The sequence below is a fragment of the Gavialis gangeticus genome, unplaced genomic scaffold (genome assembly GCF_001723915.1).
Source record: "Gavialis gangeticus isolate Ggan-Ray unplaced genomic scaffold, GavGan_comp1, whole genome shotgun sequence".
Taxonomy (NCBI): Eukaryota; Metazoa; Chordata; order Crocodylia; family Gavialidae; genus Gavialis; species Gavialis gangeticus.
In genome coordinates, this window is record NW_017729031.1 from 111,699,803 (window position 1) to 111,712,610 (window position 12,808).

Below are 12,808 nucleotides of genomic sequence, written 5' to 3' on the forward strand. Positions count from 1 at the left end.
AGCAGCCCCGAGCCCCGCGCCGCCTGCCAAGCCACGCAGCCGTCTGCTGAGAGCCCGAAACTTTTTTTTTTCTTCTTCTTCTTCCCCTCCCTCCCTTTCCCCTTCCCAGCTTTTTTGGGATCGGCCCACAACTGAGGGACTGCCCGGCTCTCCGGTGACGCAGTGTCTGAGGCTCGCTTTGAACCATTAACAGACACAGAGAGACACACTTTTTTTTTTTTTGGTTGGTATTCCTCCTCCTCCTCCTCAAGCTGTCCTTCCTTCCCCCCCCCCTCCCTCCTCCAGCCCAGTCCCTGCATCCTCCTCCCGGCCTGAGCGAGAGCAACAGGGGAGAAAACAGTCAGTTAACCCACCAAGGCTGCAAGGACAGGAGGGAAGAGAGACAGGAGAGGGGGCGGGGAGGTAGGGGGCAGAGAAAAAAACCCAGCCTCCATCCCAAAAAAAGCCCCCTTCGGCTACTCCATCCCCGGGCATGAAACTCTTGAATCCCGCCTGCTCTCTATGGCCACGGCTGCTGCGCTGCACTTTGTGCTTCTTGAGCCTGGATGCGGGACTCAGCGCTGCTCGCTCAGGTAGGGGCTTGCAAAGGGGGGTGCCAAGTCCGGGGGGGCATCTGGGCCAAGGAGGTCTTGCCCTCGCCCCTTTCTCTGGTGGAGGGGGGGGAGAGAAGGAGCCAGCTCCAGGAGGAGCTGAGTGAAACCAGATGTGGAGGACTGGCTGCCGGGAGTGGGGCTGGGCTGGAATGAGGCTGCACAGCTCATTCAAAAATAATGACCCCCCAATCCTCTGTCCCAAAAGGTGCCCCTGTCTGCCCAGATCAGTCCACTCCATTGCCTGGGCTGTCCCTTAGCAAATGCATCCACCTGGCGCATCCCCTCAGGCCAACAACTCTGGGGTGGATGCAAAGGTAGAGGGCCTGGGGCCCCTCAGCCTCTGGAGGTGACAGCCACCTGGCACACATCGCTTTGTGTGTGGCTTGTCAGCCCCCAGAGGTCCATAAAGACCCAGAGACTCCCCCCCAGCACCAAGGCAGGCTCAGGAGTGCTTGTGTGGCTTGGTTGCGTGTTGCTGTATTATTATTTTTTTTTTTCCCTTTCCTTGTTTTTGGCCAAGTTGGCAAACATCCACCCAAGAGTCTGGACAGCTTGGGGGTGGTACCAGACAGGCGGGCTCAAAAGAGGGGGGGAAGTGTCCCTTCAATCCAATTCCTGCTATTTTTAAGACACAGGCTGGTAAGCGCAAACAGAAAGTCAGTGCGGCCCAAAGGAAGCTTCCAAGGAATTGGAGGCTGTATCATAAGAGGAGAAGAATGCGACAGAGAGAGGGACTGCGGGGGCAAGAGTGGGTCTTGTGGGACAGGAGTTCATTAGGCCAGGCTGGATGTTAACCAAACTGCTCAGGAGTTGGCTTGCCAGCTCTGGAAACTGTAGTTGCAATATGGAAGCCTTTTGTCTTCAGGGGGAGGGTTGGTGTGGGTTTGTAACCATTCCATCTTTTCAGGCCGCAGTGCCACCGAGCACCTCATTCAGCCCCAACACTGAGCGTAGGTCTGAGTCCCACTAGGAGTTAAGCTGCTACTTAAGTGCTTTGCTGAATGGAGCCTAGTTGGGGAATTTATCAACTATGATTTTTAATTTTTCCTGACAAAATCTGTTTTTTTAAACTCTTGCCAGATGCCTGTGGCTTTTCAAGACATCCCGTGTAATAGCCATTATAAATGTTTTAGAACCCAGAATGTGTCTGTTTCCAGAAAGGAGTGATCAGTGTCCATTTTTGTCACTTCTTTTAATTCATTGTGCCACATTAGCATCCAAAAAAGAAAAAAATTAAAATTGTCTATGTTTGCCAAAATGAAAACAAACTTATGGCCTTGGCCTAATTTATTAGAGTACACTTTGTAAATCTAAACCAGATTTGTGACTGACAAATTAGAAGGCCTGTGCTGTTTTTTTCTTCCTCTGTGTATAAAATAACAATAGGGACAAGAATATGCTGGTCCAGATTTTACCCTCTGAGGTTACTGGTTGCATATGTATGACCTGACCCATCCTGAAGAATACTGATAGAAAGAGGAGTCACAAAAGATGTAATGCACAAAACTTGCATGACTTCTGTTTGTGTCACAATAGCATTTAGAGATTTCAGTAAAAACCAAGTGTGGGGTGCTGTACTGATCTCTGTTAAGAAGCAGCTCCTGTCCCAAAGAACTGTATTTGAAATAATCTAAGCTAAGACTAGGAGGGGAAACAGAGGCACAAAGAGGGAACTCATCAGATTGCCCACAAAATTTAGAAAGCAGTGTCAGTAAACTAATGGAAAGTAAACAATGATGTTGCTGATTTAGAGATGAGAAAGTGAGGCATGGAGAGCTTCAGGGTCTTTACTGTAAGTTAGAGTAGTTCTTTTTATGGTCCAGATTTTCCAAGGTAATCATGCTCCAGCTCCTGTTGATTTTCCCAGTGACTAAGGTAGTTCTTCTGCAAACAAGAGGTTTGGGGAAGACCCAGAAAAAGAACCCAAGTCTTGTAAGGCCCAGTCAATGCCATAAAACCAGGGCCCCAAGGATGGCCCTGTGTAAAATGGGGCACCAGTGTTTGGCTGTTCTCATTTGTTTCCATGCTGAGGTGAGACTGGGAGAGCAGATCTCTGGGTTGTCCTCTGCTAGCTGTGGGTATGGGGCAGAGTTTAGTGTAGCATTGTATCAGTGGCCAGGTTCATTAGGGAGGGTTTTGGCCAGGGGCAAGAGGGTGAGCCCCCCGCTGCATGAATCTCTCCAACTATTTGTGGAGTTTGCAAAACTGCTTTGAATTCAGAAACTCTTCCTATCCCTTGTAATCTTAAACCCCTGCTTTTTATTCCAAGGGTAATTACATTTAAAGACCTCCACCCATGCTTTTGCAGCTAAAGGGGATGTCTGTGCTTAGAATTAGGTCTCAAAAGCCCTCCTTCCAGTTGCCCTCTGGTGCTCCCTGGGCAAAAGTGGGTGAACTCTGAACAGCACATGGGCTTTGTTTATTTTCTCCTCCCCAGTTTGCTCCTTTCCTCTCAATTCTCTATTCGTTTTCCACTTGGTCTCCTTCTCCGCTCCATTTTTATTCAGTTTCTTTCTCCCCTGCCAGTTGTTCTCTGCTTCTCCCTTCTCTTCCCAAACTTGCTATGCAAGGAGCACTAACTCCGTAGCATTTCAGTTTGCTTGTAGGACTGTGATCTGCTGTGGCAAAAACTGGGTTTTCTGTCTCTGCTCCTGCCCCTAGTGAGTCAGGCCTGTTTAGTTTACTGACCACAAGAGTTCATGCTTCAGTTGGGGCTGCCAGCCCAATGGGGAAGGGAATTGAGCAGGCTGCCTTCTGCTTTGCTTTGCACACAGTGTGCCGCGTTGTCAGCAGGGTTCATTGTGGCTGAGGTTGTATGGAGCAGGCTGATGCTCCAGCACTGAGCTGAGCTTGCAGTTTGGAAAGGATTCTCCCTTTGAGTTGTGATCTGAGCAGATTAGTCATAAAAACAAGCTGTTTCACAGTCACTGGCCTGATCCTTATCTTTCCTTAAAGCAGTGGTTCTCAGCCTTTTTAAATTGGAAGCACCCGTCATAGACTCAAGGCAACCCAAAAAAAAAAAGCTAGCTCTTAGCTTTCATTCATTTATGAACTACAGAGTAATAGAGTAATTCTTCTGTTGCAAAGAACAAAGAAAGACCACAACAGGGCCAATGTTTTGATCACTTTTGATTCCCGTTTGAAATTTCTGGGTCTATTTTATGTATCGAATTTGCTTACCTAATGGTGCTGAACGTATGTGGTACCCCATTGGTACCCTTGAAAGGATCTCAGGGCACCCTGGTTGAACATCATTGCCTTAAAGCAAGGATGGGCAATTATTTTGGGTGGAGAGCCACTTAGTTTTGGCAAGCCATCGAGGGCCACATGACAGGGAGCCAGGGACAGATAAATATTAATTTTCTAAATTTTTTAGGGGCCTTGAAGGCCAGATAGAATGGCCTGGCAGGCCACATCCGGCCTGTGGGCTGCATTTTGCCCACCCCTGCCTTAAAGGGACACTGCAGGTAAAATCTGGATCCTGAGCAGCTGGCCCTGGGGCACAGAGCACCGACCTCCTGGAGAAACTCCTGGGGGCCAACGATCACTAGGCTCCCCTTGCAGAGACTCCTACTACACATCTCCCTCAGGGAGAGAGTGAACTGGAGGCAAGGCATCACCTGGGTCTGGAGACATCTGCAGTAAGGATTGCTGTGCCTTCTGACTGTAGTTCCTTCCAGCAATAGTCTTGCTGCTGTTGTTATCTGTTATCTCTACAGCTTGGCCAGATTCTCTGAAGAGTCCCAATGTCAACATTTTGCAGCAGTCATTATTTTCTCACTAACTCTAGTTAATGCTATATATTGGGGCTGCCCAGCAGTGTTCCCAGTTCACACAGAGGAAGCTTGCAGGCCAGCAGGAACCATTGTGATTTTCTCATCTGACATCTTGCACAACACAGGGATTCCTACAGTTGATGGAATTATTGTTCCCTGTTACATAAATGAACATTTTCAAGCCCTGCAACTTGTGTCTGAACTAAAATACATCTAGGAGAAAGGCATCCTTTTACAGACTCCAGAGGGTGGAGCCCACCAAGTCTCTTGGGCTGTGCATGCAATGTGAGCACCCAGACTGTATGATCAGATGGCCTCTTCTGGCAATAAAATCACTGACTCCTCAGCAAGCTGCTCCTGTGGTTAATTACCCTCATTGTTATAGCTGCTGTCAGATCCAAGCTAACTGGAGCACAGTTTGGCTTAGCAGGTTTGGGTTGAACACTGTTCTGTTTGCTTTCATTGTTTCCTGCTGTGGGTGATCATTTGGGGTATGAATTATTTCTTGTACATTGGCACCCACAAGTCTGTTCCAAGGTCCATGGTACCAACTGAAATCCCACCCCTGTCAAAGGCTGTGGCAAACTCCTCATTGATTTCAGTCAATTCAACAGTCATTTATTCCAGTTTTTACCCTCATACTTCTGTGAGAGAGTTTACAGTCTAAGGCCTGGTCTGCCTGCTAGGTTGTCCTCCTTCCCATGTTGGAATAAGTATCTGCCTTCAAATGAAGGGAGGGTGCTTCTGTTTTAAGTGTATTAAATGTATCAATAGGGTTAATGTTTGCAGGTAGGATCTAGGGCAAAGAAAGGTCAACAGAGATTAAATGACTTTCCCAGGGTCACATAGCAGGTGGGTGGCAAGGCCAGGAGCAGAACACAGCTCTCTTGGGCCATAGGCCACACCTCTGAGTCAATTGCTCGTTCAGCTGCAGTGGTTGTTCAGCTTAGCTGAATCTAGACTTGGTTATTTTTAGGAATGTAAGAAGTGCCATACTGGCTATGGCGAATGGTCCACCTAGCCTAGTACCCTATCTCCAACGCTGGCAAGTAGTAAAAGCTTTAGAGGAAGAGTATATGAATGGGGCATATCTATAGTGGTCCATCTCCTGTCATACCCTCCCTGTCATGAACTGTTGTTGGCTTAGGGATGACAGGATTTATCCCAAAATGTTCTGTTTAATAGTTTCCCATGAACCTGTCCTCCATGATCTTGCCTAATCCCTTTTTGAACCTGGTTATACTGTCTGCCACCACAACCCCCTGTGGCAACAAGTTCCAGAAGTTTAACCACATGCTGTGTAAAAAAAAAAGTACTTGATCTTGTTTTTTTTTAAATCTGCCTCCTGCTAATTTCAGTGGGTGCCCCCTAGTTCTTGTATTGTGGGACTTAGTGAATAAGTTTTCTATTTACTTTATTCATACTCTGCATGGTTTTCTAGACTTCTGTCACATCCCCCCTCAACCTTATCCTTTACAAACTGAAGAGTCCCAGACTTTTCAGTCTTTCCTGGGAAGACAGCAGCTGCTCCATACCCCAAACACCTTTGTTGCCCTTTCTGTTTCTCATGCCTTAGCATTAGGCAGCTGTGTTTGGGCTTGCATCATGGAGGATGGTAAATAAAATGAAAAACTCTTCTCAGTGACCTCGCTACTTACAGCAAAAAAGTCACAAAATTCTTCCTGCTCCAGTATTTGTTTGTAAAACGCTTTGGCTTGAGCTTTTTAAAAATCATCCTTGATTTTTCGGGTGCCCAACTTGACTTGACTTGTCAGAGTTTGTGATCATGCCCCCTCCACCTCCCATCCCCATGCTCCCAGATGAAGTTTGCAAGAGCTGCACATGCTCAGCTCAGCAACATTGAAAACTGAGATCAAATTGTTCTCTTAAAAACTGAGGTACACAGTACTAGCAGCAAATCTGCCAATATGGCCTTCATGTGTAGAGCTACATAGAGAGACATAAAAGGTATAACTGGCCCATGTATTTCACTAAATTACAACCTTTTTAGCCTTCCACTAAATTGCCACCATGAAATTACCACCTTTTTAGCCTTTCTTGACAATGACCAACATTTCTGCATGTGGATAAAATATTTCCACATTTGTCACTTAAATTGCAAGTGCTTTGGGGAAGGGACCATGTTTTTGTTCTGGGCTTCTGAAAGAATCTAGTGCAACGGGGTCCTAGCCTGGGAATAAGCTACCTAGGGGGGGTTGTACACGACATGGGGGTTTAATTCTCCCTAAATTGAAGTAGTAGTTTTTTGAAAACACCACCTCAATTTAGGGCAAAATAAACTCGTGTCATGTACACCAATGTTGGAACCCAATCCTTACCTACCTCTCCAGTGGTGGGTGTGGGAAAGAACGAGCTGCTGGCAGGCAGAGTAGCGGTCCCTGAGTTGCAGGTGGGGTGGGGGGAGAGGCAGCTGGTGCTTCACTCTGCTGCAGCAGCAGCAGCAGCTTCCCCCCAACCCTCCAGCAGTACCTGCCTGCAGACACCTGGCTCGGGTAGTCCCAGGGGGCACCGCAGCCATGGAGGAAAGCACTGGGCCCCCGCACAGCTCAGGCAGGCAGGCTTGGTGGGGAGATCAGGCTCGCCACTTTTTCTTTTTTTGTGGAGCCTGCCTTCCTGGGCTGCTGTTGGGCTGCCTGCAGGGGCTGCCTGCACAGTTGCTGAGCTGCGTGGGGCCTGCTGCTCCCCTCCATGGCTGTAGGGTTTAGCAACTAAAACTCCTTGGAGGTTTTTTACTTTGCAGCTCCCGAAAGTCATTTAAGGCGCATTATGCTGCCAAAAGTGCTGCAGCGGCTGGAATTAACACATTACGCCACCCAATGTGCAAACAGCAGTGCCATTAAAGTGGTGCAGAAGGCATTTAACCCACTTTAAACCTGCTTTAAAGTGTCATTTACAAACTCCTGTCAGTGCTAACACAATACAAATAATTCAGAATAATAAATAATAATTACTACTTGGGCGCACTTTGGTCCCTTGGAAATGGCTTTAGTATCATAGTTTTATTGAACAGACAGGGTGAACAGTGGACCCATGTTTTGGTAACCAGAAATCAAGTGGCGAGTGAAACCAATGGTGACCATTTGGAGCTAGTTGGATTACTGAACCTCTCTTTTCCCTTTGTTGTATGCACTGTTTTCTGATTGGCATGAAAGTCATGCAAATCCTAAGGCAGAATTTTGCTCTTTAAGATTATTGAATGGTACACTTGGATAGAGCTTAAGTGCTGGAATTAGGAGGATTGCATCATGGCCTCCTTTCTGCATTTGGATCCATGAAAGTAAATGGAGCTCTGGGAAGACAAGCATATGCACTGGTTTTGTGTAGAGTGGTAGGGATGTCAGATGTGTTTAGATTAGGATATTAAGAGACAGGATTCCTGGATTCTGCTCCTGACTCTGCCCCTGATTCCTGTGTGACCTTGAGCAACTGACATTTCTAGGCACAAGCTTTCTCTGTAAAATAATTATAGATAAATTAGCCTATGTCAGTGGTTCTCACCTGGGGTCACACAGGTGCTGCGAGACCCTTTTAGGGGTGCTGCTGCTCCTGCCACCACAGCCAAGCGAAACTGCTCTGCAAGCCTCATGCCCAGAAAGGGCATGCAGGGCCAGATGGGGAAATGGCTGTGGCAGAAACAGGTATTCCCGCCTGCATTAGGTTTTGCTCCCATCCCTTATTGGCTGATAGTTTGGCTGTAAATAGGAAATGCAGGCAGCAGTCTGTAGGGGGACTCTCTACATGTAGGGTAGGGGTTCCGGAAGTATGCAAGACATCTCTGTGGGTAGTACACAGGAGAAATTGTGTAATGGCAGATTTAGTTTTCATTATAATAATTGGCATTTAAGGGGTTAAAATACAAACCGTATGTTGATAGGGGTATGCGGCTAGCTGGTAAATCTGGAAGGGGGTACGCAATTAGAAAAAAGTTTAGGAACCTCTGATGTAGGGTATAGCTACATTCAGTGTCTGCAAAACCTGCAGTTCTTATTTATAAACTTCCAACCAATGGGGGAGGAGAGCAAACCCTAATTCAAGCAGGGGTGTCTGCTCTTGCCATAGCTCTTTCCCCATCGGCCCCCCACATCCCTTTTGGAAATAAGGGTGCATAAGGCTGTCTCAGCTGTTGTTGGTGGCAGCCTGGAGATAAAGGAGGTAAGCTGAGATTTTCTAGTGGTTCTCAATTGGGTGTAGCCTAATCCAGGGGAGTTATGGAGGGATGCCTTGAGTTTAAAAGGTTGAGAAATTCTGCCCTATGTCCTACACAGAGTGTGCAAGGAGGACCAGAGCGATTTGCAGACGTTTGTTAATTATCGTAAAACCTGTAGCTTAAATGCTCTATCTAGGCCTGATCCAAAGCTCCTTGAAGCTAGTAGAAAAAATGGCTGTTGACTTCACCCGTCAGGGTCATAAATAGTCTCCCCAGAGGTGAGATCAGATCTGAATAACGGGGCATTCTGGTAACTCTCTCACCACATAAACAACATCTTTGCTATGTGCCATTGCCATGGCCAGAAGGAGTTTGTTGGCTCTTTATTACTCAGAACAAGGCTTCAGGGTGTTTCACATGCAAATCCAGCCCATCGGAGGCTTTACTTTTTTCCTGGAGCAAGAGAGCGGCTTACTTTTCCTTGAGGTTTAGTAAGATTTAAAAAAAGAAGGAAAAAACAACTCACAAAAAAACCCCTACTTTTCTTTTACTTCTTGGCCTGAGTGTGTAGATCCACTTCCTGCTGAGTCAGGCCCCAGCCAGCACCAGGCAGGCCTGACTGGGTCTCTTCTGTGACAGGCTGTGTTTGAGGAGGATGCTGGAAGGGAAGCAGAACACTAACCAAAGCTGTGCTTAGAAATTATTTGTTTCTTTTCCTTTTTTAACAAGTATTTTTAGAAGTGTTGGTGGTGGTTGGGGGCAGGAGAAAATAAACACAGATATAACCCAGGAAGTTTCTCAGCGTGGGTACCTCTGACCATCACAGAGGTCTGACTTGAGATACCTCACCTGCGTTTATTATTTTCCCCTTCCTCCTGGAATTTTGGACCTCAGTCAAGATCCAGGCTTGAAGTGCGCAGCCACAGTCATCTTTAGGACTCTGGGGTCTTTATCCTGGCTCAGCCGCACTAGGTAAATCACCTCCCCCATCTATTCAGATTGTAAGGCCTTTGAGACAGCTACCATTTCTCTTATTATATACCATATTTTCTTGCATACAGCACACATCTTTTTACCCAAAATCAGCCCCCCAAAATTGGGGTGCATGTATTAAGTGAGGAAGCTGCTTTTTAAAAAATCTAAGATAGAAGCACCTTGCTTTGATCCCTGGTCCACAGTGCAGCAGCTCTGGTATTACTCGTATGACAGCTGAGGGAGTCAGTGACCAATTAATTGTTTTTAATTTCACAGGTGTTAAAGATCATCAATCCTTTTTAATAGCCTTGATGTTCCACTAATGAAACTAACTTTTCTTAGGGGAATTTTGCTTTCTGCTAGGGCTTATTTCACAGCTCTTTAGCTCTTTTCCAAATCAGAGATCCATGCATGTAAACCAGTCTTCAGCAACATCTAGGGCAGGGGTGGGCAGAAAATGGCCCACGTGCTGGATCTGGCCTGCCAAAGGATTATGCCTGCCCTGTGCAGGTCCCTCAGTCCAGCCCAGCTCAAATGTAGAGGGCGGCCCTGGCTGGATGCCTGATGGCACTAGACACGCCCGCCAAGATAGAGGAGGCAGCTCCTGGCTTCCAAGCTAGAGCCCCAGTACCAAGGTGGCCACTCCCACCCACCTGCCCCAGTGACTGGAGGGAGCATCAGCACTCAATGCAGCCTGCAGGGACCCCAATGCTGGACACCTTGGGACAGGAGCCTGGCAGTGACAGCCTGTGTTTGCAGAGCTGCTGCTCCTGATTGGCCCTACTGCGTGGCATGTCCAGCACAGCCCCTGGTGTGTGGCTCCTGCCTGGCACTTGCTACCCAATATTCCCTGCACAGCCCTGCCCTGCCCGTGCTCTCCCTCCCCATGGCCCAGGCCCTCCACTGCTCCCCACCTTGGCAACGGCTCTGCTTGAGCCTTGACCCACTGCGAAGCTCTCGCGCACCGCCATTCCGGCTGGGCTAATGCTTGGCTCTGCACAGTGCTGGGAGTTGGGACGTCTGCAGAAAGCACCAAGCCCCTGCTGGGACTGTAGGGGTGGCAGGAGCCCTTTGCATTCCTCTCACTCTGAGGCCCTTCAGCTCTTGACACCTTACTGTTTGGGTTTTGCAGGCTGCTGCCTCTTAGCCCAGGATCCTGGTCCTGTGCACCAGTCCCATTCTTGATGCTGCTCCCTGCCCACCTATGGTCCCATGCTAGCCGGGGCCAGGGCAGAGCCCAGGAATGGGAGGGGTACATAGGGTTGGGGCTGGGATCCCAGGCCAAGCAGTGTGGCAGAACACTTTAATTTTCAGGTTCACTCTTCTCAGGATCTTGGGGTCTGGCTGTGAGCTAATGTCAGTGTACCTGTATTGTGAAGAGTTATTTCTAATTTACCCCTGTGCTAATGGAGAGATCAGGCTCTTAAATTTTGGCTCCCTGTGGCAAGGGGTGTTTTCCTGCTTTTAAGAATGCTTTGAAGATTTCAGATGTTTGTCATCTACCAGCTCGGGGGTATGTGTTGGTTCCTAAGTATGACTTGCACTTCCTGTATGCCAGAGCCTAAGCAATCTTTAAAAAGTAATTGCACGTAATATCAAAGGAGAAACAAGATGGGCCTTCAGGGATTTGTTTGCTATTGAGTGTGTGGGCTCCTAAAAAATTGGTGCCTGTTTCTAGCACAAGCAGAACTTACCTTCCAGCACACTTTCTCGCCGCCCCTCCAGGGTACAGGCCTGAACACGTACTTGTGTATCCCTTTTTTTTTATTTCTTAATTAAATAAATGAATGACCTCAGAATAAATATTTATGTGCCTGTCTAATCCTCCCAGACAGCACAAGGTATGTTACTGCATCTCTAACGCCTGCCATGAAGAACTCTGTTATAAAGTAAGAGCCATGTTGTGACTACCGTACAATCCCAGTGAAGCCAGTAGGTATGCCTGGGTGTTGTGGTGGAGGGTGTGTTACTGAGGAGAGGATGTTTTCAATATTAATGGAGATGGTATCATGCTGAGTTGTGCATGGACCAGATATTGTTTTCAGTTACGCTGGTGTAAAACTGCAGCTGGAGTCATGGAATTATTCAGGCTTTCATCACTGATTGAGACCAGAATCCTATGAGGGTTTCCTTCCCTCACCCTGGTTTTTTTTTTTTTTTTTTGCACTAGCTCTTTGTGCTTGATAGCTGAGGAACAAAATGTTGTTCTGGCATTGTGGTCTGCCACTCCTGGCATCTGACAGGTTGGATTCAGGATAGGCAGTGCAATAAGACTACAGACAGGGACTACAGAACAGCCACCAGAGGCTAAACATTTCTAATCGCCTTCCTCTGGATTCAACCCTATTGCCTCAGTGGCCTTCCTGGGGCTAGCTCATGAGCTTTTCAAATGCATGTCAGTGCATGGGAGTTGGGTATCCAGGTGTGTTATTGCTTGCATGGGGTATGGGTGAGAGAATTAGAATAGCATCCTCCTGCAGGCTGTCGTTTTTGGTTGGAGGTTGCATTTTGGTATTGGAGAGAGCAAAGGTAAGCAGCCCTGTCCTGAGGACAGGATCCTTCTGGCAGTCTCTGTCCATGTAGAGTAGGGGTGGTCAAAATATGACTTATGGGCTGGATCTAGCCCATTGACGGATTGGATCTGGCCACAGGCAGGCAGCCGCCAACTCATTGGATCTGTCCCAGGGTCATGAACGACACGTGCCCCTGGAGGCTGGGGGGCATGATGACCGCCTGGATGGTGGTGGTGGCAGCGAGTGGGAAGCTCCTGCAGGCAGCTGCAGTGGTGTCGTGGGAGAGGGGGTGGTGAATGCTGACCAGCGGTTGGCCACCACCTGCAGACACTGTTGGCACTGGGCAGGTGGGCAGGACTGCCTCCCAATTATTTTGGGTAGAGGGCTGCTTTTGGCAAGCTGTTGACGGCCACATAGGTAGCCCTGCCTCCTGACAGGTGCCCTGCTCCCTAGTTGCCAACTTGTGTTTGGAAGTCCTGCCCCCTAACCTCTGACCTTTGCCACCAGAAGTCCCTCCCCTTGCCTCTGGGAGTACTCCTTTCAGCAAAGTGTTTTGCTATCTCAGAACCAGAAAAATACCAAATTATATTCTAAAAATTGAACATCTACAACATTCATTAATTTGATTTCAAAAAATATTTTTTGTCCTGATTTACATGTGTTTGTGTAATGTACATAGAGGTGATTGCACAATAGCTTAAAATGAAGTCTTACTCTTGTATATTGTGGGGCATGGGTATAGATTTGTGGGGGGCTGTGGGTATGTGGGGTGTGGGGGAGGGT

General features: G+C 47.8%; 1 protein-coding gene across 1 annotated transcript in view; it reads left to right on the forward strand.

The window, feature by feature from the left end:
• Positions 1-246: 246 nt before the first annotated feature.
• The window catches only part of MRC2 (mannose receptor C type 2), a 135,178-nt gene continuing 122,616 nt past the window's right edge, over positions 247-12,808 (forward strand). The window contains exon 1 of the mRNA XM_019523589.1: positions 247-572. Within this exon, the coding sequence (XP_019379134.1) occupies positions 473-572 (100 nt within the window). The 5' untranslated portion in view covers positions 247-472. The remainder of the gene's footprint in view (positions 573-12,808) is intronic.